The sequence below is a fragment of the Lissotriton vulgaris genome, chromosome 10, assembly GCF_964263255.1.
Source record: "Lissotriton vulgaris chromosome 10, aLisVul1.2, whole genome shotgun sequence".
Taxonomy (NCBI): domain Eukaryota; kingdom Metazoa; phylum Chordata; class Amphibia; order Caudata; family Salamandridae; genus Lissotriton; species Lissotriton vulgaris.
Window position 1 is genome coordinate 282,402,257 of NC_141698.1, and position 27,315 is coordinate 282,429,571.

Genomic DNA, 27,315 nt, shown 5'->3' on the forward strand with positions numbered 1-27,315 from the left:
TGGGGAAGCCGAAGAAAGTCACTGTTTAGTGTTGGAAGAGGATTGATTATTGTTATTTCCTCGAACTCTTCCCTTGTTATTGCCTCTGTAGCCTCCTCTAAAGTATCCTCTAGTGGAGAATGTTTACATATTGGCTTTAAAGGAAGCTGAATTGTCTGCTCCAGCTTGTTTGGAGGCTCCTCTGTAGAAGGAGCGACGAAAAGAGCCTTGTGCTTGGGTGGACTGCAGAGCTCCCATAGACTTTGCTGTCAGTGTTTTTCTTCATTTTTTCAAGTGCTGTGTCTACCTCTGGACCAAACAATTGTTGTTGATTGAATGGTTGATTTAAGATAGTAGTTTGCACTTCATGCTTAAATCTTGAAATGCATAGCCATGCGTGACGTCCAAGGAGGACACTGGTGTTTATTGCTCTGGATGCAGTGTCTGCTACATCAAGTGCGCATTTAATGGAGGCATTTGATATAAGCTTACCCTCTTGTATGAGGTCATTTGCTTGTGCCTTATATTGGTCAGGTAGGTGTTGTAAGAGCTTCTCTAACTGATCATAGTGAGCCCTGTCGTATCTTGCGAGAAGGGCTTGTGTGCTAGCTATGCACCCGTGTATTGCCAACTTGTGCAGCTATTCTTTTCCCTGAGGCGTCTATGATCTTTAATTCTTTATCAGGAGGTGGTGCTTCACCTGATGTTGGGTAATTAGCTCTTTTCCTAGCGTTTGAAACTACTAGGGAGTGTAAGGGTAGCTGTCCTTTAATGTACCGGTACAAAAGGGGGTGGTGATGGACGGAGCATCTGAACCAATCAAACAGTCACACCCAGTCAACAGATCTGGGTTTAATCCATCACCGTTCTTTAGCCCACTCTGCCACCCCAGTTCAGACATGGCCATATGCAATTCAGTTTGACCCTGTGCCTCATGGGATCAATCCAGCCCGAACTGCCAAGCCATGCCTTCCCTGTACCAGAAACAAGCTTCCTATGACCGGTTTCTGGCATTACAGCAGTCTTCAGCCAGGCTTGCTTGAATCCAGTGGCAAAGTGAGCAAGGGACTCACGTCTGAGCATACCCTGCCAACTTATGGCGAACAAAGCAGTACAAAAGGGGGTGGTGATGGACGGAGCATCTGAACCAATCAAACACTCACACCCAGTCAACAGATCTGGGTTTAATCCATCCCCTTTTGTACCGCTTTGTTCGCCATAAGTTGGCAGGGTATGCTCAGACGTGAGTCCCTTGCTCACTTTGTCACTGGATTCAAGCAAGCCTGGCTGAAGATGGCTGTAATGCCAGAAAACGGTCCTAGGAAGCTTGTTTCCGGTCCAGGGAAGGCATGGCTTGGCAGTTCGGGCTGGACTGTTCCCATGAGGCACAGGGTCAGATTGATTTGCATATGGCCATGTCTGAACTGGGGCGGCAGAGTGGGCTAAAGAACGGTGATGGATTAAACCCAGATCTGTTAACTGGGTCTGAGTGTTTGATTGGTTCAGATGCTCCGTCCATCGCCACCTTTTGTACCGTCCTTTAATGTAGGAAGGGTCCCCAGGAGGTGCTCTGTACTTTTTCTCTATCCTTGGGTTTAGGATTCTAGCTCGTACAGGATCTTTAAACACTTCTGGTGCATGCTTAATGACTCCTTTAATCATTGGCAGTATTTGCACAGATTTTTGGGAGTGTTCAAAAGTGTCTAATACAAAATCTTCCTCTGCCTCATCTGAATGCATGTTGACATTGTGATAGAGGCAGCCCTATTAATTAAGTGTCCAAACCCAATATTGTCTTCTGGAGGAGAAGGTTTAGATGGATATGTATGTGGGTCAGGAATATCTGGTACATCATGTGGGTTTGGATACTCCCAGTTTGGTGAACCTGTTGGGTAGGGAAAAGGGTCATCTGGGTCTCTACCTCCCCCAAGCTATACTCATCATCATCAACATCCTGAGGAGGTGTATGTGGTGGAGAATGTTGTGGTGAAATGTTTAAAGGAAGAGGAGGGGGGGCGTGGCTTGGACGCCGATCGGGATGGCGGCGTGAGCTCGCAGCTCTGCGCGGAATCCCGCTAATTCTCCTGCTTTTTGCACCCTGGGCGACCCGAGGTCGACACTCCTGCCCTCTGAAGTGTGAGGGGACCGCTGGGCACAGACGGAAAGTTGCTGGGGGACTGCTGGCCCCGAGGAGACCGAGTTGGGCGACGGCAGAGGTGTTGCCGAGAGTGAGAAGAAAATGGCGGCGATGAGGTCGGGCAGCCCCGGACATCAACTTTGAGCCGAGTTGTCGCCGACTGGCGGGAGGCCCTGCAGCCGATAGATCGAGGCATTGGGGACAGAGGCGACAGTTCCAGAGGTCAGGGGACAGTGATTCGCCCCGCCCGGACTTTGGGGACCCTCGCTGGCCGCCATCTTTATCTCCTTCCTTCCCCCCTCAGGCTTACGAGGGGGTCGGCTGAACAGTGCTCGCCACGCTGGCCATTGGCCCTGAGGGCATCGGCTGTGGCACTTGATCCTGCTCAGTATCAGTGAGTTGGCGCCGAATTACGAGTGCAGAAGCTGGACGGGCTTTTTGGCCTGTGACGCAGTACCCTGAAATGGCAGCGGCCGGAGGGCTGGTGGCCGAGGAGCGCTGAGGGGGACCTGGCGGCATCGTCTCAGATGGGTGAGACTTCCCCGCCGGAGTTGGACCAGGAGCAGCGGCTAAACCGACGTCTGGACGCCATACTCGATGCGATCACCTCGACCAAGGAGGCGTTGCACCAGGACATCGCACAAGTGGCCACGGGACTGGGGCTATTGCGAGCGGACCACGCGAAGCTGGCGGATAGGGTCAAGGACCATGATCAGCTGTTATTGGACCTGAAACCGTCGGTGGTGACCGCGGAACACAGGATCACAGACATACTGGCCCGGTTGGACTCTCTGGAACGACGGGCGGAGGATGCCGAAGGCCGCAATGGACGAAACAACGTGCGGGTCGTAGGCCTGCCGGAACGAATTGAGGGGGAGGATGCGGTGGCCTACATGGAGAACTGGTTCCGCACAGTGGTGGCACCGGAGGGGCTTACTCCTTTCTTTACTCTGGAGCGAGCCCACAGGGTGCCTGCTCGCCCACCAGGGCTCGGCCGCCCCCCTCCGACCGATGGTGGTGCGGCTCCTCCACTATAAGGACCGGGACCTCCTCATCCAGAGGGCTAGGATGTCGGGCCCGTATGAGGTGGAAAACAGCAAGGTCACGATCTTCCCGGACTACACTCAGGCGGTCCAGAAGAACAGGGCATCGTTCCTAGCGGTGAAGAAGGAGCTACGGGAGGAGGGCATCCAATATTCCTTGCTCTTCCCGGCCAAGCTGCGGGTCATACTGGATGAGACTACGCACTTCTTCCAGACTCCGGATGAAGTATGGCAGTGGCTGGAGTCGTATAGAGCGGGGACGGACAGGTCGCATAAAAGTAGGCGAGATCAGCCTAAGCAACACCCGGATCAGACAATCGCAGCGCATCCGGTCCCGCAACAGGCGCCAGCGGGAGAAACGGGAGGCTCTAATGGCTGCGGAAAAGAGAGATGCGCTCGCAGCAACGGCGGCCATCACGGGGTCGCAACAGAACAATGATCTGGTGGAAACTGACTCGGGCGGGGAAGGCAGCAGGACAGGAGAGGACCTCTCAGAGGCGGAAAGCTCGAAGGGGCCGGTGGTGACCCCCCAGACCTCTGATGGAATATTTTGCGGTTGAGACTGTGTTGGGACTTGGTCGAGACCTAATGGTAGGGCGGTATCCTGTTGGCGATGAGTGGGTTGCCGGGAGGGGGGCTGAGTGCGCAGAGTGGGATGAGGGCGCGGGGTGTGGGCTCCGCTAGCTGGGGTCGGCGATAACTCACCCCCCTTGGGCCCTTAAGGCCTTCTGTGGTGGAGACCACAGGGTAGGAGAATGGGTAGTTGGTTCGAGGTTTGGATTGGGGCTGACATTGGGTTCGTAGGCTCTGTCCTGGGGAGTGGGGTTTGGGGTGTTTTTCTGTTCAGGGTGTGTTCTGGGGGGGGCAACTGCTATGGGGGGGATGTGAACTTTTGTTATTTGGCTCGGACTGATCGATGTTGGTATGGGGGCATTACCTAACTTGAAATGCCTGACGTGGAATGTCCGGGGGCTGCGAACTATGGTTAAACGCCACAAAGTACACGCATACCTGGTGCGAAGGGGGGTCCAGATTGCTATGCTACAAGAAACCCATCTGACCAAAAAAGAGTGCGCTGCGTTGCAAAAAAGATGGCGGGCCAGGTGTTCGGCACCACTTACTCAGCATATGCCAGGGGGGTACTGATTTGGGTGAGGGCGGGGATACCGTTCCAGGTGCTGAATCAAGTAGTGGACCCTGATGGTAGGTTCGTAGCAGTGGAGGGGAGGCTGTATGGAAGGGATGTGGTTCTCTGTTGTGTGTATGCGCCAAATACTGATCAGGCTCGATATTTTGATGGCCTCTCTGGGTCCTTGGCCTCTTTCCTGGCGGGCCCGATAGTGTTAGGGGGGGACTTCAACTCGATTACGGATGTGGCTCTGGATAGGTCCCACCCTCCCCTTGTAGACTCCCCGGTGCGCAAGTTGGCCATGCACAGGAAGGACTGGCAGGACAGATGGGGGTTGCTGGATGTTTGGCGGGAGCAGCACAGAGACACCAGGGATTATTCCTTTTACTCTGCTCTCCACGCACTACATGTGAGGATAGATTCAGTGCTCTGTAGTGGGTCCCTAGCCCTATTGATTTCCCATACGGAGTACCTGGCTAGAACCATCTCGGATCATAACCCTCTATTGGTACACATCCAGTGGCAGTGGGAGCGCTCAGCGATACCAACATGGCGGCTCCGGCCAGATACGCTGGAGGACTCAGTATTCAGTGACGCTGTCTAGCAAGCCATCGACCGTTACTTTGGCGAGAACGAGGGTACGGCCACGAGTAGGTCCACTGAATGGGATGCAATGAAAGTGGTGGTGAGAGGGGTGTGTCTGGGTAGGTTTTCGAATGCTCGTACGACTGTGTTGAATGCACTTATGAAAGCGGAAGAGACTTTGAGAGATTTGGAGCGCCGCAGGCCGGCCAGGCCGGATTTACAGACCCAGTTATTGGAAGCGAAGGAAGTGGTCGCCACCGAGACGGAACGGTTGAGGTGTTACGACTACAGGCAATACGTCATCAGAGTGCATGCAGAACGGGACAAGGTGGGCACGCTCTTGTCCAGACTTGCTAACCCGGAACTTAGGGGCTGCCCGATCCTTAGCATTAGCAACGCACGGGGGGAGATGGTGTATTCCCAGGCAGCGGTGTTGGAGTGCTTTCGGGTGTATTATCAGGAATTGTATCAGAGTCAGTTGGGAGTGGAGGTCCAGGAAATAGCGGAGTACCTAGGGGCGAGGCAGCTTCCGGTCCTAGACGAGGAGGACGCGAAAGAGTTGGGCGGCCCGATCACGCTCACTGAAATACGGGTGGCCATTAAACATATGGCTCGTAATAAAACGCCCGGGGTGGACGGGTTACCAATAGAAATTTATCAGCAGTATGTCGACAGCCTGGCCCCCAGGCTACTGGTGGTGTACACGGAAGCTTATGAGACAGGGGGTTTGCCTGGGTCCATGCGTGAGGCCTTGATTGTGCCGCTCCTAAAGCCTGGCAGGGATGCAACAGATGTGAGGTCCTATCGCTCGCTGTCCATGTTGACGGTGGACTACAAGATCCTGAGCCGAATTCTAGCAACCAGACTGGCCCCACACATGACGGGCCTGGTGCACAGGGATCAGGCTGGGTTTATCCCCACGAGGAGCACGGCGCTGAATATTCGCCGCCTGGTGGGGATAATGGACGCCATCTTGGATGGGGACGGGGCCCAAGCGGTCCTGTCCGTGGACATTGAGAAGGCCTTTGATAGTTTGGAATGGCCTTTCCTGGATGGAGTGTTGGAGAGGTTTGGCATAGGTGAGGGGTTCCGCCGGTGGACGAGGGTCTTGTATGCCTCGGCGACGGCGCGGGTCGTTTGGGTGGTCTGGTGTCTGCGGCATACCCGGTGGGTAGGGGCACGAGACAGGGGTGCTCCCTTTCCCCCCTATTGTTTGCTCTGGCGATGGAGCCTTTGGCGGTCCATGCGAGGTCGGGTGACAAATACGCGGGGATAGCCAGCGGCGGGCAGCAGCATCACATATCGCTGTATGCTGACGACCTACTCCTGTACCTCTACGATACGGCGGGGCCCTGGAAGGAGCGATGGACCTGTTATCGGAGTTTGGCCGGCTGTCGGGCCTTAAGGTTAACTGGGCGAAGACCTGTGTGTTTCCGCTGAGAGGGGAGTCGCCCAACCCTGCTCGCGACCTGGGGGTGGTCTGGGAGCCATCTTGCTTCACTTATCTGGGAGTCCGTATTTACCACGCGACCGCGGACCTATTAGAGGGCAACATTGGTCGGTGCGTTCGGGCACTGAGGGGCAGCATATCCTTCTGGTCGACCCTCCCGCTGACAGTTCTGGGTAGGATTGCTCTCTTGAAAATGGTGGTGCTCCCCCGCATCCTGTACTACTTCCGGACGTTGCCTATCTGGATTCCTCAGGGGATCTTTAGAGACCTGAGGACGATGATTATTGGTTTCCTGTGGGGACATGGCCGCCGTAGAGTGGCTCTGAGCACGCTGCTTCGCCCCAAGATTGAGGGGGGTATGGCTGTACCCGACTTTGAACTATATTATTTGGCGGCGCAACTGCAGGTCCTCACGCAACATGTGGCCAGGGTGTTTAGGGGTCCGGAGGAGGACCGAGAGCTGGGGATACAACGCCATGTGCTGTCCTATATTGTCATGCAGCAGAGACTTGAGTTGCGGGGCCTCACTATGGAGGAACGGACACTCAGGCTGTGCTGGCAGAGGAGCCTTAGGAGAGCGAAGGCGACGCGGCCTTATGCGCCGGAAATTCCGATCGGTATGCTGACGGCCCTGCCGCACGGGGGTGATTGGTCCCCATTGCTGGATTGGGAGGAGGCGGGCCTACAGGTGGTAGGTGACCTGTACATCGATGGGGCTCTGGTACCCTTCGAAGTGCTTCGGGAACAGTTCGGGCTGCCTGACGGGGGGTTCCTCCTGCATGCGGCGGTGGTGGCGGCTATACAGAAGCACTGGAAAGGAGGGCTCATGGAACCGACCACGACTATGGCGTGCCAGTATGTGGTGATGGCAGCGGGCACATTCAAGGCTGTGACATGCCTCCATAACAGGATGCTGAACGAGGGACTGGAACCGCTCCAGGGGCTCAAGGCTAAATGGGAGGAGAGTGTAGGCAGGCCCATCCCAGACACGGCGTGGGGTCACATTTTACGGCGCACGTGGAAAGGCACGAGAAATGCGCGCTTCCAGCAAGTGCATTTCTATGTGCTCCATAGGGCCTACCTGACCCCCGAAAAAATACGGCGGTACTTCCAGGTACAAGACGCTCGGTGCCCGCGGTGTTCGTCTCCAGGAGCGGACATGGATCATTTGTTCTGGGGTTGCCCGCATTTGGAGGCCTATTGGGCGGAGGTGGGGGACCTCCTAAACGATGTGACCGACAGGGAGGTGGATTTCGATATGGCGGCGTGTTTGTTGCTCTGGTTCCCGCACACCAAACACACCAAGGTGACGAGCAAATTTATTGATCTGGGTCTGATACTGGCGCAAAGAGAAATATCATGGCATTGGAAGTCCAAGGGCGGGCCGTCAATACGGAGGTGGAAGAATGAATTGCTGCGGTGGTCTGAATGCTCCGGATGAAGCAGGCTGTCAAGCTTGGTAATGAGAAGGCCTTGGATGCAGCGCGTGCGTGGGAGTTGGTGGTGCAGGCTTTGCGTGACTCTTTGGTGGAGGATGAGGACTGAGGGAATGGGGCCAGTGGACACTGCGGGGCATACGAACACAGAGTTGTCATTGACACTGTAGTGGGATCCATCCAACACATCAGGACGAAGCACACACCATTAGCAGTTGCCGGGGTGGGGACATCGGGGGGTTGTTCAGTGGGAGTTTGGGGTGGGTCGGAAGCCAAGAAGTTGGTTGTCTGCGATGGAGACTTCGAGTTAAGTAGGGCCAGTAGGGCACTGTGCGGAGTAAGAGATGGCTAGGGGGAGCGGCCAGGCATGATAGGCTCTACAGCGCTCGAGGTGGGTCCGGAAGCGGATAGTAGCATTGATCACGCAAGTGGAATGGCTGACGGAGGCATTGCTGAGGGTGGGGGGGTAAAATGCAGATACGTAAAACGATCTTTCGACCATGGTCCCTAAGGGACGCTCACCGTGATGTTTTCCTACTAAGTAGAGTACTATGCCGCCCGGCCTCCGGGATGCGGGCTGAATGGCTGTGTATGGTATACATTTTACTGTTGATCGGGGGGGACGTCACGAGTGGACTGGTTGACTAATTGTATTCTGTGGTTTCTAACTCTGCAATAAAAACAAATTAAAAAAAAAAAAAAGGGAGAGGAAGAGGAGAAGGAGATACAGGAGAAGAAGGGTGCATAGGAGATGTGACAGAGTCCTTCTTCTTGACAGGCACTGGAGGTGTAGGTGCTGTATCTGACTTCTTCCTGTGTGGTGTTGTGGAAACATGTCCTGTTTCTGGATCCATGTAGATCCTTTTCTGTAAAGGATCTGGTTGGAAAAGCTCCTCTTATAAAGGCACAGCCGATTTTTTCGGTTTCGAACCTATTTGTTGCTTGTCTTTAGCCTTAGGAGCTGATGTGGAGTCCTTTGGCATAGATTTCGGCACTGAAGATATTGTCTTTGGAGCTGAAGCCTGTTTCGTGGACTTGGAAGCATCGGAAGCAGGCTTGGTCTGTGTCGACATCGAGGGTATTGGCTTTGGAGTGGAAGCTGTTTTCGAGGCATCGGAAGCAGGCTTCATTGTTTTCGGAACAATTTTGTCTTTCGGAGTCGACGGTTTCGGAGTGTGTTTCGGAACCGGGATTTTTTTGTTTCATTGCAGAGGGAGCAGGTGTTATTGGCACATACGGTTTGCTAGGTATGGAGCTACCGGAAGGCTTCATTATTTTCTTCTGAGCCAGGCTCGATGGCGGGGCTTTCAAAGTGTTTTTTCGGTCTCGACTGGGCCCCGCAGGCGGAGTGTTGACCTTTGTCTTTGATTTTGGTGTTTGGGCTGGGGGGGGGGGGGGCAGTGGTACTCATGCGTTGCCCCGAAGGTATGGAGTCATCGGAGTTATTTGCCTCGGATACGATCTGGAGATCATTGGAAACTTCTTCTGGGACGCATGGACCTTCGTCGAAGATATCCATTGGTTCCGGAGCTGATCTCTGCATGTCGCGTGGACGGGCCCTCCGACCTCGAATGGTCTTTTTCGATCGAAAGGATGCACAGGCTGTGCAGCTGGATTCGTAGTGTTCTGGCAACAAGCACAGGTTACAGACCTCGTGATGGTCACTGTGTGGAAATTTTGCTCCACACTCGGGGCATCTTTTGAATAGCGTCCTTTCCATTAGGTGTAGGCCTCACGGCGTGGGTAGGCCCAACGGCCCGAGTCGACAACCAGAATCGAGCTGATGAAGTCGAGTCGATGTTTGTCGATATTGAAAGTTGTTTGGCGAAGTTTGAAGAAAAAATTTACGCTTCGAAGTGCTTAAAAAGTAGATTTCGAACCGGAGTGAAAAGTTTCATCCGAACCCAGTGGCGGAAAAAAACAATCTAAGGATGGAGGCGATGCCCATGCGCACTATCGCCCAAGGGAGGAGTCACCTATCTCGTGACTACAAAGACTTCTTCCAAGACGACAACAACATGCAATCATCCAAGCCTAACACCAGGTGGCGATCTAATGCACAGTGTGAGATCTGTAGCTCATATGCCCCGAACAGATGGTTCTCAAAAAACAACCAGGAACCACTACCGATCATTGACATGGGTAAGAATGCAAGAAAGGACATGCATTAGCATAGCTAATAGGTCTCGCCTTTGAGACCTTATAAGTGTTTTGCCAGAGCTATTGGCTTTGTTAATGTGTTTAGGCTATGTTGTAGAGCACTTGTGACTGCCTGTTTAATAGTAAAGAATTGCAATCGTTGGTGGTTAGAGTTTCTCCTAGAGCTTTAGGCCCCAGTGTCACTACACCTGCTGCACTATCTAAATAAAGCCTCTCTCAACTGCAAGGTAACTGAAATTTGACTGCCCGTTTAGTAATCAAATATAGCAATATTAGGTGTTTAGAGGAGTTCTGACAACTTTTTGGCCCGGTGCCATTGCACCTGCTGCACCATTGAAATATATATAAAAACAAGTGTGAATATTACACTGTTTAACAGTACACAATTAATTAACCTAAGAAAGATGAAGGGTGGAGATGGCTCACCAGATTTTGAACTTGCCTTCTGAATGAGGAAGAGGGAGAAAGAGAAGGGACATGCCATTGAAAGAGTGGGAGAGAAAAACTGGAGTATGCCTCAATAGAGAATTCTAGAATTTGCAAGAATTAGTAATAATCAGCAGAGGTAAAAGACACCAAAAGTAACATTCTGGAGTACGAACTTGATCTTGACAATCACAACTTTTCATCGCTCAGGATCCCTTTCAGGGCCTGCGAATACACGATTGTTGAAAACATATTTTAATCAAGGATGCCCCGCCTTTCTACACTCATGTGGAGAATTGCATTACGCACACAGTGATTTAGCAGCCACTGTAGACGCACCTGAGGAATCGCATACCTGGAGCTGGGTGATTGCAGCCCGCCACACAGGGTACTTGGCAGTCTACGCAGAACTCGTCTGATTTTAGCAGAAAGTGGTCAGTTGCAAAAGATTTGTTATTCTTCTGCAAAACGAGAAAGGGCTGCTGCGGAGCCGACAGAAAGTATGCACGCACAGCAGGCAAAGATGTCCAGATGATATTACATTGATGGGTGTAGACAGGACTTTAGACTGCACTGGCTTGTATTTTGTTTTGTCCTTTGTAACCCAAATTCACTCTTTCGAGCATAATAAAATTGGCAGCCGAATGATGTGCCACTTCACCAGTGTAACCTACCTCCTTCACAACTCTGCTTTAAAGAAAAGCATCGCCGAGTTTTGGTAAAGGTTTGAACATTAGGCAAAGACAAATAACATACCACAACGGAGCTCAAAGTGGAGAAACTGAAAGAAACAAGCACGGCACGAAAGTGAAAGAGACTGCGAGACAGGCAAATGTACACAAGCGGGGCCACGCTAATTAGAAACAGCTGGCCCCTGCACGCTGCTGCTCGCTCCTGCAAGGTGGATGCCGTGGAAGTCAACATTTTAAGAAAAAGGTGGGTCATGTACCAGCTCTTGGCCCATTGCGTGCTTTCTTTTCTGAAAGACAAATGCAAAGGCCAATACAATTACTGCTAAAAAAAAAAAAAGCAAACGCAAGATTTTCAGAAAAGTGAAGACCGATTCCAAGAGGTCATCTCCTAGAGCAGCGCATGCGTGCTGCGCTAGGCTCGACCTAAAAAAACCTGTTTGGGCAGGAGCACCACACCAGATGCCAGTTGGAGGTGATGAGTGAACAGAAGAAACTAAGGAGCACCACCTTAGAACAACTCACTGAGGAAATAAATCAAAGAGACCATCCCTGGGCAGACTAAGTATCAGAGAAAAGAAGAAGAGAATGGTATAGCAATCAGGGCTTAAGATTTTGCTCCACCCTGACTATCCCGTAAACAGTGTAAAGCGGAGTCAGCTTGAATGCCAAAGAGATGTTGACCACCGAAAGGCATATTATCCAATAATTTGGATTAAACAGCCTCTTAAAAAGCGTGGATGTGTAACCAGGCACGCTGGTGAAGAGCTACCGAAAGAGCCATGGATCGCCCAACAGAATCTGTGGTACCTATGTCACAGCAAATCACCAATTTAGCCGATTGATGGCCGTTCTGGAACAGCTAAGTAAAATTTCCCAGGTGTCATCAGGGACAGCGGGGAGAAGGCACAAGACCAAATCCCACCACATGTGAGAAAAACGGCCCAGATCACAAGTGGTATTAACCCTTTGGATGTGTCGGACGGCCCCCGGCCGTCTGACGTCACGGGTGGCGTCAGCGTGGATGGCTGGGAGCCGTTCAATTTATGCATGCGTAAAATGTTCCCGCACTGCAGGAAAATTTTGCCCGCATTTAAAGGGTTAAGGGACCACAAAGCAGAATTGATGACAGAAAAGATATCTTGACCAAGAGCATCTAGACTTTTATGCTGGTCAGGGCGCTGATATCAGGGGAGGCTGCAGCAGCCTGAACCACAAAGCTGCACAAATTTGTCTGTCGGAAGAGGCAGATCGGGTCTCCAGGACAGGACGTTGCCTATGAGCTAAAGATTGCTCAACTGAGGCCCTTGAAGCTGGTTTAGCCCAAGATCCCAACAAAATATCAAAGAGGGCTTCACTGAAGGGGAACACAGGCTCAGCCCCCATATGGCCCTGATGAAGTACCCCAATTAGGGGATCAATGTCCACCTCTACAGAAGGGAGTTGCAGCTCCAGAGCCACAACAACTCTCTGCAGAAGCTCAGCAAAAGCAGAGCTAGTCTCAGTAGCGAGGCTAGGAGGAGAATACAAGCCTGATAATGGGGAACAGTCAAGGCCACAAGCCTCACCAAGGTCAGAAACCCAATGAAACTCAAGAGGAGGCTGAGTAGTGACACTTATGCCATCTCAGACCTCACCAAAATACTGGCCTCACAAGGGGAAAATAGCAGGGGGCTCCTCGGAAGGCAGAGGTAGGTATCCCAAAAAGAACTGTTCTGCTGATGTTGGTCCTGATGTCGACTGGTGTCCAAGACGCAACACCTCGGCATCGGGGAGGAGCAATATAATAGCAGCGATTGGCACCATCAACTCCAATGTCAGGCCCGGCGGATCCAACACTGGCGTCACAGGTGCAAACCCCGAAGGGCTGTGCAGTGGAGCCGATAAGGATTCAATCATAGATCCAGAGGGCCTCACTAATGCAGAGGGAGGCTCGCCGTCTTGGAGCCAATCAAGGCTTCTTCGGTCTCCATGGGACTGAGACGCGCATCGGAGGGAGGCAGAGAAATAAAACAGAATAAAGGGAGAAACAGTATTCCCTCCTCATCCTATACAGAGTTGCCTCGCCGCCAGGAAATACCGGACGGCACGGGCAGATTCTCGCTTCGACTCCGTAACTGGAGGAATAGGAGGAGTGTCAGATACTGCAGATATGCTGTAAAGTTGGGGAAGACCGCAAATCCGACTGCCTACGACATGACTTACCAGTTGACAGCAAAACCGAAGGATGTCGGATCTGGCCTTTGGAGGAAGAAGATGGCTGCGACTGGCGATGGACCTCCGACCACCGCACCACTAACAAGGTCGTGCGGCACTCCTGCAACGCTGAAGATCAAAGCTGAAGAAATGAGTCGCCCCCTTCGGAGTCACGGTGCACGCCCAGACACCACATGCAAATAGAATGAGGATGGGGGGGTCAACATCTTAGTTCACATGACCCGAAAACATCCAGAAAAGTTCACACTGTCGTTGATAAAAGTAGATATGGGCCCAAAAATGGACAGAAGTACCGCTCTACAGATACGCGTGTAAGTGACGAAAGACAGAAACGGGTTTCAGGTGAGGGCTTATACGGACTCTGTCGGCATCACATCCGGTGGACGCCACCGTCATGGAGCTGCTCGACGCCTTCTACCCACATGCAGAGGTACTACTGTAGAAATGTTTTCTGATCCAGTCTGGTGCTCGGGGAAAATTCAAAGGTAAGGAATCTGCGGCTATAAGTCTCTATCAGATAAGGTAGATAAATAAATATAGAATGTCCCTTAATCACTCGTTCTGGAGAAGTGATTGCCATCTGTAATTCTACAGGCAGACTACAGACTGCATTCCGGGAAGAGTTTTTAAAATGTCTTATTGACATGCTAGGTCGGTGGGTCCTGAAGTAAGGATCTCCTCTCCAGAATATGACGTTTTTTGGTAGCTCCTAACTGGGGCTATATTGCATGTAATTGTGAATAATTATAGTTCTTTATCATAATAAAACAAACAAAGACCTAGGCTTCGATTTTTCAAATGTGGAGTGGGCAAAGCTGAACTGAGAAATGAACGTTTACACTAACCGCTCTAATTTAGTAAGGATTCAATATTACTTAGTAAATCAGTAATACTCCACACATGAACACCTCAATAAATTCTCCGGAAAATATTTGAACCAATGTGTTACATGTCCAGCAGCACTGGATAGTTGGTCACATGCTCTCTGGGAATGCACGAAATTGGAGAATGTCAGAGGAAAACCTTTTTAAAGCTAAGCTAGGTTTATAAAATTTAGATTGCACCCGAAGAACAAGTTACTTACCTTCGGTAACGATATATCTGTAAGAAACATTAGTTAGTGTTAGATTCCTTACCTTAGAATATCCCCAGGCGTCAGTCTGGATCCGGAAACTTTTGCGTAGCAGTACCCCTGCGCGTCGGTAGGCGTCGTCTGCAGGCGTCCCCTGCGGCTCCGCGTCCGTCGTTGGCGTCGTGCGCCGTGATGACGCCGCTGGAGTATATAGACGCCGCCTCCGCGCGCTGACGTCAGTTCTTTGCACACAGCATTTCCGCGCCAGGAGACGCAGAGCCATGAGAGAACCAACACTGGTGCCATGTAAAACTAGGGCCCTGAAAGGGATGACCTTAACCCTAGGTATCAGTTCGCAGAACGGGGAGGATGGGTGGGTTCGGTAAGGAATCTAACACTAACTAATGTTTCTTACAGATATATCGTTACCGAAGGTAAGTAACTTGTTCATCTGAAAGAAACACGTTAGTGTTAGATTCCTTACCTTAGAATACATACCCCAGCAATACCAACCCCGGTGGTGGGTCTGCGAACCAATACAAAACTACACCAGAAAGTCCTGGAGGACAGAACGGCCAAAGAAGCCATCCCTCCGGACTGGACTGTCCAGGCAGTAGTGCCTCGCAAAGGTGTGCAGCGAGGCCCACGTAGCCGCTTGGCAAATGTCCTGCAAGGGGACTCCCCGGCCCAGGGCAGTAGTAGCCGCCGTGGCCCGAGTGGAATGGGCCCTCAGCCCAACAGGAGGCTCCTTCCGAGCCAAAGAGTAGCACGCTTTGATGCAGAGGACGACCCATCGAGAGATGGTTCGCTTACAAACCGCCCGTCCCTTCTTCGCACCCACGTAGCCAACAAACAGTTGGTCATCCACCCGGAACTGGCGTGTGCGATCCATGTAGAATGAAAGCGCACGTTTTGGGTCCAGACGGTGGAGCCGCTCTTCATCCTTTGAAGGATGCGGAGGCGGGAAGAAGGAAGGGAGGGTGATGGACTGCCCGATGTGAAAGGCCGAAACAACCTTGGGCAGGAAAGAAGGTCTAGTCCTCAGAACCACCTTGTCAGGATGAATGGACAGGAAAGGAGGTTGGACAGAAAGAGCCTGGAGCTCACTCACTCTCCTGGCAGAGGTGATGGCAACCAGGAAAGCCGTCTTTAAAGTCAGGAGACGGAGAGGACAAGAATGAAGGGGCTCAAAGGGAGCACACATCAGGAAGGTCAGAACCAGGTTCAAATCCCACTGAGGCATCACAAACGGAACAGGTGGAAACATGTGAGTGATGCCTTTTAAGAACCGAGTTACAATCGGGGATTTGAACAAAGAAGGCTGATCAGGAAGCCTCAAAAAGGCTGAAAGGGCAGAAAGGTAGCCCTTGATAGTGCCCAGAGCAGAGCCCTGCTGGGCAAGAGAAAGAAGAAACAGAAGAACCTCCGAAAGAGGGGCAGAGAGAGGATCCACAGCCTTTGCTGTGCACCATGCCACAAATCTGTTCCACCGACAGGCGTATACCGACTTAGTGGAGGGACGCCTGGCTGCCAGAATAACATCACAGACTTCAGGAGGCAAGTCAAATGGCCTCAACTGCCGCCGCTCAATCTCCAAGCATGGAGGTGGAGACTGGACAGGTTCGGGTGGAGGACCGTCCCCTGCTGCTGCGACAGAAGGTCCTCCTGAAGAGGCAGGCGGATCGGGGGACCGACTGACATGCTGAGTAGCTCGGGATACCAGTACCTTCGAGCCCAGTCCGGAGCCACAAGGATAACTTGGGCCCGGTCGCGCCTGATCTTCTTCAGCACTCTGGGCAGAAGTGGTATAGGCGGAAAGGCGTATAACAGACCGCAACTCCACTCGCGCCGAAAGGCGTCGCCGTGCGAGTGCCGTCTTGGAAACTCCAACGCGCAGAACTGATGACATTGCGCGTTCTCTTCTGTGGCGAATAGATCTAACCAAGGCTCTCCCCATTGCAGAAAGATGCCTTGCGCCACGTCCGAGTTCAGACGCCATTCGTGATCCATCGAGCACCGACGGCTGAGTTCGTCCGCCCTGGCGTTCAGAGAACCTGCCAGGTGTTGAACCGTCAGAGTCACGCCCTGACGTTCCAGCCATTGCCAGAGGCGCAGAGCCTCCTGGCAAAGGGTCCACGACCCCACTCCGCCCTGTTTGTTGCAGTACCACATGGCGGTGGTGTTGTCGGTGAACACCTGCACTACACTCCCGTTGACAAAGGGGAGGAATGCCTTCAGTGCCAGACGAATCGCCCGCAGCTCCAACAAGTTGATATGGAGCCGGGACTCTGCCGGAGACCAGATGCCTCTGATCTCTGCCTCTCCCAAGTGGCCACCCCAGCCCTGGAGGGACGCGTCCGTCACGACAACGTGCTCCGGTTGGGGAAGGGAGAGGGACTTGCCCCTGACCCAATCGCGGTCCGTAAGCCACCACTGCAGTTGTCTCGCAGTGCCCTCCGAGATCAAGATGTGGTCGGACAAGTTGCCCTGATGCTGGGCCCACTGAAACTTCAGGTCCCACTGCAGAGCCCGCATCCGCCACCGGGCGTGATGCACCAGAAGGATGCAGGAAGCCATCAGTCCCAGCAGCCGCAGCGTCAACCTGACCGAAACTCGGGATAGCGGCTGAAAGATGGGAATCAAAGCCTGAATATCCCGAACCCGCCGTTCCGGAGGATAAACCCGAAACTGCGCCGAGTCCAGAACCGCTCCGATGAAGAGGAGCTTTTGAGAGGGGCACAGGTGTGATTTCGGCACATTGATGGAGAACCCCAGGTCGTGCAAGAGGTCTGCCGTCATCTGAAGGTGGTGGACGACTGTCTGGGGCGAGCCCGCCTTCAACAACCAGTCGTCTAGGTAGGGGAAGACTGAGACCCCTAACCTGCGCAGATGGGCTGCGACCACCGCCATCACCTTTGTGAACACCCGTGGGGCGCTGGTAAGGCCGAAGGGGAGCACGATAAACTGAAAGTGCTCCAGGCCTACCGTGAACCGCAGGTAACGCCGGTGGGCCGGCAGGACGGGGATGTGAAAATAGGCGTCCTGCAAGTCCAACGCTACCATCCAGTCTTGCGGGTCTAGAGCAGCCAAGACCTGAGCTAACGTCAACATCTTGAACTTCTCCTTCCGGAGGAAGCCGTTGACGTTCCTTAGATCCAAGATAGGACGTAGGCCCCCCTTGTCCTTCTTGGGCACCAGAAAGTAGTGGGAATAACAACCACGCCCTACTTCTGGCCCAGGAACGCGCTCGATGGCCCCCTTGGCCAAGAGGGCCGTAACTTCCTCCTGCAGAAGCGTCAAGTGGTCCCCCGACACACGGTGGTTCTGCGGTGGCATGGCTGGAGGAGAGGTCTCGAAGGGGAGGGAGTAGCCCCTTCGGACAATTTGCAGCACCCACCTGTCCGAAGTGATTGTGCGCCAGTGAGCGTGGTGATGGCGAACCCTGCCACCCACTGGCGTCACATGGGGCCGAAAGCACGGACTAGGAGGATTTTGGGGTAGATGCTGCGGGGGAGGGTGTGGTCTGACCCCGCCGTTGTCCCCGACCGCCACCGCGGCGGTTTCCACGGCCGCCACCGCGTTGAAAGGATTGTTGCGGCGCGTGGCTGGCAGCACGTGTGGGGGCGCCCCTTCCTTGGCCACGAAAGGGGCGAAACGAACCCGGTTGCTGACGCTGGGTCGAGAGACCCAAGGACTTGGCCGTGACCCTAGAGTCCTTGAAGCGTTCCAGCGCGTGGTCCGCCTTGTCACCGAACAGGTGACAGCCATCAAACGGCATGTCCATCAGAGTATTCTGGACATCAGCCGAAAAATTGGCGGATCTCAGCCAGGCGTGGCGACGAATCGCCACCGTCGTAGACATAGCTCTGCCCAGCGAGTCGGTCGTATCAAGACCACACCGAATTGAATATTTCGCTGCATCTCGGCCCTCAGCCACAGCCTGACCGAGTTTTGCCCGCACCTCCATGGGGCATTCTGGCAGCAGCTCCGCGACCGTATCCCACACAGAGTGGGTGTAGCGGCCCAAGAGGCAGGCGGTGTTGCAAGACCGCAGGCCCAAACTAATGGACGAGAAGACCTTTTTGCCAAACTGGTCATACCTCTTGGATTCCCGGTCGGGCGGGGCCGACGGGAATGCGGACTGGGAGGTCGAGGCCTGGATCACCAGACTCTCAGGAGTGGGGTGGATAGACAGGTACTTGGGGTCGTCCGGACAAGGACGGTGGCGCCTGACCACGTTCCGATCAACAGGCGCACCTGAAGCGGGCCTGGACCACGTGCCCAACAGAACGTCTGACAAGGCTTCATTAAACGGCAGCAGTGGCTCCTGTGGGCATGACTGCGGTTTGAAGACCTCGGTGAGGATGTTAGGCCTCACGGCCGCGACGGGGAGCTCAAGGTTTAAGGCCTTGGCAGCCCTCATCAGCACCACAGAATAGGCAGCTCCCTCCACCGATGCCACGGAAGGAGGAGAGATCAAACCAGGGTTAGGAGAGTCGTCCAAACCACTGGCATCCCCCAAGTCACCTGTCCAGTCCGGGTCATACTGGCACTCGCGTGACAGAGGGTCCTCGGACCCCTCCCAACCTTCACCGTACTCCTCATCCTCTCCGTATTCGGAGTCAATGATGAAGACCGGCTCCTCGGGGTTCATGGGCCCCATCGGCGCCGGGACCGGCGTCGAGCGACGCCCGTCCGGCGCCGCGTCCGGCGTCGGAGAAGGTAAGGGGACGGCGCCGCCCGGAGCCGGCGTCGGAACCCCACCGCCGGCCGGAGCCGGCACTGGAGAACCGGCGCCGCGCGGGGGCGGCGTCGGGGGTAACCCCGATGGCAACGGCGCCGGGGAGGCCGGAAGACCAGCCGGCGCCGATCCCGAAGGCCCTTGCGGCGCCGGGGTCGGAGCCGTCGGCGGCGCCGGGGCCGGAGCACCCGACGGCGCCGAGGCAGGGACACCCGAACCGCCAGGGCCCCCAGACGGTAGCACTGGGCCCGAAGGCACCGTAGGCCCCGTCGGAGAAGCGAGCGCCCTCATGGCCATGAGGAACGCCTCGATCTCCTCAGGCGTCGCGCCATGCCCAGGGACCGGAGGGTATGAGGCAGGCCGCGCCGGCGACTCTCGCGGAGCCGCGGGGTTGGGGTCACCCGAGCCCCCGGCCGCATCGCGCGAGCGTCGGGGGGGAGTCGGGGGTACGATGACGACGCCCCGACTTCTTGTGCTTCCTACCTGACGAGCCTGACGAGTGGTGTCGACTTCCGGAACGCTCGGCGCGGCTCCGCGACCGCTCCCTCGAACGCTCTCTCGACCTCCGGCCGGACCGGGACCGCTCCCGGTCCCGACGTGGGGCCGACACCCGGAGCTCCAGCAGCTTGCGGGACCGCTCCCGCCTAGCCTTGTTGGTGAGGGCCCGGCAGTCGACACAGGAGTCCACGTCGTGGTCGGGGCCCAGACACCGGAGACAGAGGCGGTGATGGTCCGTGACCCACATCGTGCGCTCACAGTCATCGCAATTCTTAAACCCAGGCATCCTATCAGGCACAGTAAGAGAAAAAACAATCGAAAAACTTGGTCAAAGACCGGAGTACTGCTCTTCAGATCTGCGTCCACTGGCGCGGAAAAAAGAAGAACTGACGTCAGCGCGCGGAGGCGGCGTCTATATACTCCAGCGACGTCATCACGGCGCACGACGCCAACGACGGACGCGGAGCCGCAGGGGACGCCTGCAGACGACGCCTACCGACGCGCAGGGGTACTGCTACGCAAAAGTTTCTGGATCCAGACTGACGCCTGGGGATATTCTAAGGTAAGGAATCTAACACTAACGTGTTTCTTTCAGATTCCATCTGTAACAATCCAAGAGCGAAGCCGCCAACCACTCAGCACTTTGTTTTTTTCTGGGCCCCTGGTTGGTCGAGCAAAAAGGGAGGTCAGACAAAGTTGTCACCCTGGCATTTCAAACACTTAGGTCAAAATCGATTAAGCAACTTGAGTATATTATGAACACAGGTATCAGCTGAAAATAGTTGTCCAAACCTGTGGTCTGTTGCAGACTAGAAACGATAGCTCAGTATGAAACCTTGATAAATTGAATGCAAGATATGAAATGTAAAGTGTTTTAAGACCAGCTTCAAAATAAGTCACCTTTTCTATGCTTATTTGTTTTTGTGTGAACAGTATGTACTGTTCGGTACCCTGCTAATTAAAAACTAACTGCTGCCACTGTGAAAATCCCACATAAGGTGGCATGGGCGGTACAGAAAGTTAAGGAGAATAAAAGGACGAAAATCAGTGATCTGGCACCTCGTTGGATAGGGACATCTAAGGGGTGAGAATCAACTGCTGACAGTTTACAAGGAATCGGGTCCAACCTGAGAAAAGATAGTTTTCATTTTCCAAATTGAACTGGTGGTGGCCAATGGACTACGACTACAGACCGTTCAAATCATAATAAAGATATGTGAAGCTGCAGATTTCGTGTTCGGTTTCTGTAAGGAGAAAAGGGAGCAACTGCGAGCAAATCCTAAGAATCGTATGAAAATGACGGCTCTCTCTGAAGCCAAAAACAAAAGCCATAAAAGCACACTCACTGTTTTGATGCAAGGGTCTGCACCCGCCCACACCAATGTGTTTGTGTGCATTGGTTGTTGATATCACACAACTGATAGCCTCTATCTCACTACCTCTACTGAATGCCATCTGCTTGGCAACATCCCCGCAAAGACGCACTGAGCAGATGCCAGCTGAAACTCAAATGGGCTCCCGTCAGAGGTTCTCGGTGCCAGGTGTGTTACGATTCCGGGCTGAAAACTGCAGCCTTCTTGGGCCCAGTCATGTCTCCTTCCTTTCAGTGGATTTTGCAGGCGTTCGTTATACCTAGACATTTAGGTTGAGATCCGAGGTGTTTTGAAAATGTCCAATGAGTCTGCTCTACAGATTCGGACGGTCCCTAGTGAATCCTACATGTCGTGCGGCACAGTTAGGCAGCTTACATATCACTGCGAGTGTGCAAGCACTGATGCACGTTACACTTCGTATTGACACCTGGTGTCACTGTAACTACGCTCTCCTCCTGCCCCAGCACTCTGAAACCTCAAACACTATTCTATTCCCAGCTGAAAACAACGGAAGCAGATTTACTCCTATATGGCCCTCAAACCTCACAGCCATGCATCCAGAAATGGAACAGTGAGATTATATGTGTACACCTAGTCCTCTAAGTGAACCACCATCAAGTACACATAGTGACATCCTAACCTTTTTAGAATTATGCAAACAGATTTTTATTTAGATAAGGAACCCCTAGGAGATGTATGGTGCTGCTTTTAGGGCGCCCCTATTTGAAAAGCTGTCTCTGCTAATATTACAGCAACCCTACCCATCCACCTTCACGACATCTGTTCTAAGATAGGAAACACAACAAACACAGGGAGATAATGGATTGACGCTGAAACTTTACAGACACTCATCCTCAGTCGCAGATCTGGGCTTAAGCTATCATCATTCTTTAGCTCCCTTCAGCACCTCAGTTCAGACCCAGCCATATTGCAAAACAGTCTTGACCATGTGTCTCATGGGAACAGTCCAGCCCGAACTGACAAGCCAGGACTTCAGTGGCAAAGTGAGCAAGGAACCCACGTCTGGGCATACCCTGCCAACTTAGAGCGAACAAAGCAAACACAAGGAGATGATGGACGGAGCACTGAAACTTTTCAAACACTCACCCCCGTCACAGATCTGGGTTAAATCCATCATCGTTCTTTAGCTCACTTCGCCAACTTTAGACGGTGGACATGCGTTTGTCCTACTTAACTTAGCTTTGTTTCAAGTGCAAATGGGAGACTACTCAGGGCAGAGACCGGCCACTGCAGAGGAGACCCGAGGCAAACTATCCGTGGTTGCTCAACTACACAGTAATCAGGTTGCTGAAGGTAAGGAGACAGAACACCAGCCAAGCATCTAAAATTGCTCCTGCCACAATTCAAAACCACCGTTGGTGATATTAGATTCTATTCATCAATGCAAAGACAAGAAATGGCACTTAATAAAAAGAATGGTCTTTGCCAGATTGAGCCTGGCAGTGCTTACTTGTTGGCCTCCTGGGTGTGGTAGAGGCGACAGCGACTGCTGGAACCATTGCTGCTTTAGGCGTCCCAGTAGCAGGTTTCACAGCAGCACGAGGGGTTCCTGCTGCAGAGGTCTTAGTAACTGGTGTCTTCACTTCTGGGGTCTTAGCTGGACTTTTGAAGTTTAGACCCTATAGATAAAAAGACACAATGTTCACTTAACTGATGGTCAATTCAAGCAATGCAAACCTGTCTTCTTGAACAGACGACTGACTATTCACTGACTAGCAGTTCCAAGGAGTTACAAGCACAACACATTGTCTGGCATGCAGCTAACAGGATATATCACACCACAACAACTGAAGGGTCCATCAGTATCGTCCCTGAAAAGCTGAGCTCCACTCTTGCATTCCTCGTGAGTTTTTGACTTTCAACCTCTTCCAAGCTCTCCCTTGATCTATGGCTTAGTTTGGCAGCTCTCAGCTGGTAACCTGTCTGACAGAGGATTTTGTGAGTGCAGAGGAGGGCAAGGTTTGGTTTTGGATGCATGCAGGTGAAATCGCAGGTGGAAGAGAGAAAAGCTAGGCTGAGGAGTGTGCAGTAGGCTGGGAAGAAGTGACCGCAGACTGTAGATGCAGCCAAAATCAGAGGAGGGCTTAGTGGGGTTGTGGAGGTGACAGTGCAGGCTTAGGAGAGAGAAGCTAGGATGGGATGTATATATGAGACAGGTAAGAAATGCTAGCATGCTGTGGATGCAGCCAAAAGCGGGGAAAGGCTAGGTGTGGTTTTGGAAGTGGGCATGAAACAGAGGGTGGGGAGAGAATATAAAAAGTAGGAAGCAGTGCTGGTAGGACAAGGATCGCAATGCAGACGGGGGAGTGTGAGGAATAGTTGGCTATGCCCTTGTACGGCAGATAACTATGTGAAAGGTGTGGACTTTCCTCTTTCCGGAGTGTTATTATCAAAACATTTTTGGGGGAGGCATGTACATGTACTGTCCGTAACACAATTGGCCCATGTGATGGCCTGGCAGAGGTGAGCTCAAAGCGTGTTCTGTCCATACTGAAATTACTTCCCTATTCACAAACGGATAAACTTCGAAATGAGCGTCCGCAGACCAAGCCTTTATATCCAAGACCAGTTTCAGCAGAAGGTGCAGGGCAGGCAGGTTATTATGTGAGCCCCGCAACTGTCTCATCCAGCAACACCTGTACACCATGGTTCCACCCTGATCATCTCTCAGGGCTAGAAAGGAAATCCTCGTCCGAGAGCATAGACCATTTCAAGAGGAAAAGACTCCAGCCCGGGCTAGAGGCCTGCTGGCGTCAGCAGTGGGCAGGTAATACACACGAAGATCTAGTGAGAGCAAACCTGCTCACTGCCAAAAACCTCACACGAGTCGGGTTTGTGAATGAATCTCATCGCCTGTACCCAAAAGGAGAGTATTTCACTCAAACTGCATGAAACAACAATGTAAATCCCTGTACTTATTCATGGCTAAATGCCGTAGGCCTGTCGTGCTTCTGAAACACCCAGGCCATGGTGGCTCTTTCCACGCCTCGGTTTCATCTCTACAGGTAATGTTTTCGTTCCATTTTCTGTTTTTGTCAACTACGAATGTGAGAACAAAAGCCTTTGTTCAGAAAGAACTTCACCGCCAAACACGACAGAAAAGACACTTCCCTCATGTATTCTGTTATTTACATCCCACGATTTGTAAACCTTGTTTACATGTCAAAACAAAGTGAGCGACGTTCGGATTCTGACAGTCCTTTTCCAATAGAAGGAAAGTGATTTGATGGAGTCCCGGATGTGTACGCCTGCAGAACTGTTTCCGGAGCGAGGATATACACAACTGCAGTGCACTCAAGAGTGTTCAATGCTGGCTGCACGTCCATTCACATGTCATTCACTGTGTGCGCAAATCACAGAAAAAACACAAAAGTGGTGTCTATTTCAGCAAAGCGCTCAAGCCACCAAGGGAAGCTGCACCGCTCAGATGGAACGAACAGGAGCTGGGGAAGGGGGTGCAGTTCAGCATGGGTCATTCTTTTACAGAGCCAACGCTTGGCCAAGAGGTAGGTGGGCCTTCAGACGTCTGTACCAGGAAAGGAGGTTGATCTCAAGAAAAGTAAAATAACACATCTGCGAACACCACAGCAACATTAGATGTCGCAAGAATACTACTAAACTGACGGAACATTTTCTGCAAGATAATCATACCCCCAAAGATATCAGGTGGATCATCATCGAGCAACTCCAACCTAACACCAGAGCGCAGAATGTACTATTTGAGAAGGAGCAACACTGGATATATTGTCTATCCACGCACAAAACTGGGTTGAATGACAATATACCATGGGGCACTGTAATGCGGTGCTAACCCCCTGTTTGTTTTTTACCGCTGCACTATGGTTGGTTCTATACCATTGCACGTGGGTAATTTTACCTCTGCATGATTGGTCAAATCCGGTCTAATGACAGTCTATGAATTTGTTTGTCCACCTCAGACAGTGATAAGTCAGCACCACATTGAGGTTATTTAGTGGCCACTTGTTTATGTCCTAGTCTCCCTCTCGACCACTGATCAGGCTTAGGTATTGACATCTCACAAGATACAATGACTTTACCATCAGTAACCTTTTTTAAACATCACGATGCCTCGTATTAAAGACAGGCACACACGGGTTTTACTCCTGATCAATATAGCTATATAATACACGAGGAACCCTGGTCCTTGAAGTCTGTAATACACCTTCTGATATAGCAGTCCATCTGTTTTCACATCTACAGCAAGTACATTTATGTACCACTAAGATTGAATATACACTGATACAGAATTTCCAGATTTAGTTTGTTTCACCAGCATCAAAGTTTTTGTTGTCTAAGAATAAGGTCTGCTACTTTAAGAACTACTTACAAACGTCTCCCCGCATGCCTCCCTGGGTGAGTCCCTTGTGACTCTAAAACAGTACATCATTGTAAACTCAGCGTCCTAACGGCAACATTCGGGCCGCGGACGACCGTACGATAGGTTTGATGAGGGAGAACACCCATATTCAAGTAAGTGTGTGCATGTGTGCTTTTGCCTTTGCTTAGGCTCAACACCCTAGCTATACCGAGCTTACCTCTTCCCTTTCTTTTAAAGGTTGCATGGCGAGAACCCCCAGCCGCGGATCCCATGAACTGAAGCCATTTCTGACTCCACGTAAGCCGACATTCTGTTCCGATAATCTTCCATATTACGGTGTTCACTCTTTTAGCGGTTATACTTATAGCACGAAAGACCAATCCTGCTTTTTTTAGACACCGTTAAGGGGTTGGCACAACCTAAGCGCTACTCAGTGTAGGGTGTATCGAGCATTTGGCACCTATTTACCACGTGAGTACACTCACAGAACGAGTCCCATTGTATCATTAAGAGCTTTTTGAACAAACAATGTTGGATTCGTCCTCTGAAATGACCAGACAACAGAGGATATCACTAATGTCACATAAATATGAGCACTAGTGGGGGCACGACGTGATCCATAATAGATGAGGTCACGGATGGAAGCGCACCTTGTTTAACCTTAAGAGAGATAAGTGTATACCAATGGATGCGTTTATGCTTTGTCCTTTGTCTATGTCTCTTTCAGGTTAGGGCCCTTGGAAATCCCGCGAGCGCCCTTTTCTGGTAAAACCGTGAGTTTTGCCACTACATACACAAACTTGTTAGGTTACGACCACTCTTGCACCTTAAAAAACCTAGGGCACAGTTGGTTCATTGTTAAAGCCTTCACGTGTCCGTTTCACTTTTTAATGATTACAAGCTGCCCTGTTATTAAAAGTATTTCTGGGTGCAGCTTTCCATCTTTTAAAACTGCAACGTTTTTTCATTACACCAGCACATCGCTGAAAAAATCCAGCTCTGTTGTAACGCAGGCGAAGCAGACATGGGAGACACTCGGTCTACCTGGTTGGAACCTGATGATGAAGCATGTCACCAAGAAGGTTGGTGAGTGAGGGTTCTTTTAAAAAATAGAGGATTTTTCCCTCACTCCTGGCCCCCCTGTATGATTATTTGTTTTTCTAATACTTTTACACTAACAGTTACTCTTACATTGATGATTAGTATTACAATATTATTTCACCCCTTCAAATCAATAATTGTTTGCATACTGTCTGTGTACACGAGTAAACGGAATGTACAGCATAGATGTGTGTGGTGTCTTTTTGAAGACAAAAAATTAACAATTTGCTTTTTAAAAATGTGAGGCCATGGAAACAGCATTGCAACTAAACATGTCCTGTACACGGGCCACTTGTGCTTCACGTTAGATGCAGTTGGCTCTTAAAATCCCTATATGGAAAGACATTATAACGAACTTAAGAGGTCTCTGCAGAAATGTAAATATAGGCTTGGGGGGCGGTGAGCAATAGAAAGACAATGGACTGAAAGTAACTAGTTGTGGTGAATGGGCATGTCATATCTCTTTGTCTAGGTATCTGGGGAGGTTTCTCTCTGGAAATGCGCCCCCTCTGAAATTCCTGCACGTTTACCTCAAATATTAAAAGGTTTGATTTATTTAGATATACAATCACCTCTCTAAAAAAATCAACGTTATTTAAGTCTGGGCTGTGTCTCAGGCTGCCTACCTCGCCTCACTCTGAAACAGGAGACTCAAGCCAGGTAGTAAATCAACTTTCTGCAATGTGCCGCACAACGCAGAGCTGATCTTTCCAAAGCCCTTCATAGCCATTGTAGTCTATTGTGGTATCCACTGTAGGCCAGCGATGCCGTCATGGTTTTGGGCACTGGGAGTCCGCTTCCTGAGTGAGGCCAGATATCCTTCATTCACAGGCATAGATCCCACTCTTTCCCATTCAACACATGTTCGAGTGATGTGGCGCCTTGTCCTCTGTAATGGTAAGCGTTATAATGCTAATCT

The 27,315-nt window shown here is 51.8% G+C and overlaps 1 protein-coding gene across 29 annotated transcripts in view; it reads right to left on the reverse strand.

Moving 5' to 3' along the window:
* MAP4 (microtubule associated protein 4) overlaps positions 1–27,315 on the reverse strand; it is a 1,807,860-nt gene that overhangs the window by 330,825 nt on the left and 1,449,720 nt on the right. For all 29 annotated transcript variants that reach the window (XM_086941043.1, XM_086941031.1, XM_086941029.1 and 26 more), the window contains one exon: positions 22,407–22,575. In XM_086941043.1, the coding sequence (XP_086797169.1) occupies positions 22,407–22,575 (169 nt within the window). The remainder of the gene's footprint in view (positions 1–22,406; positions 22,576–27,315) is intronic.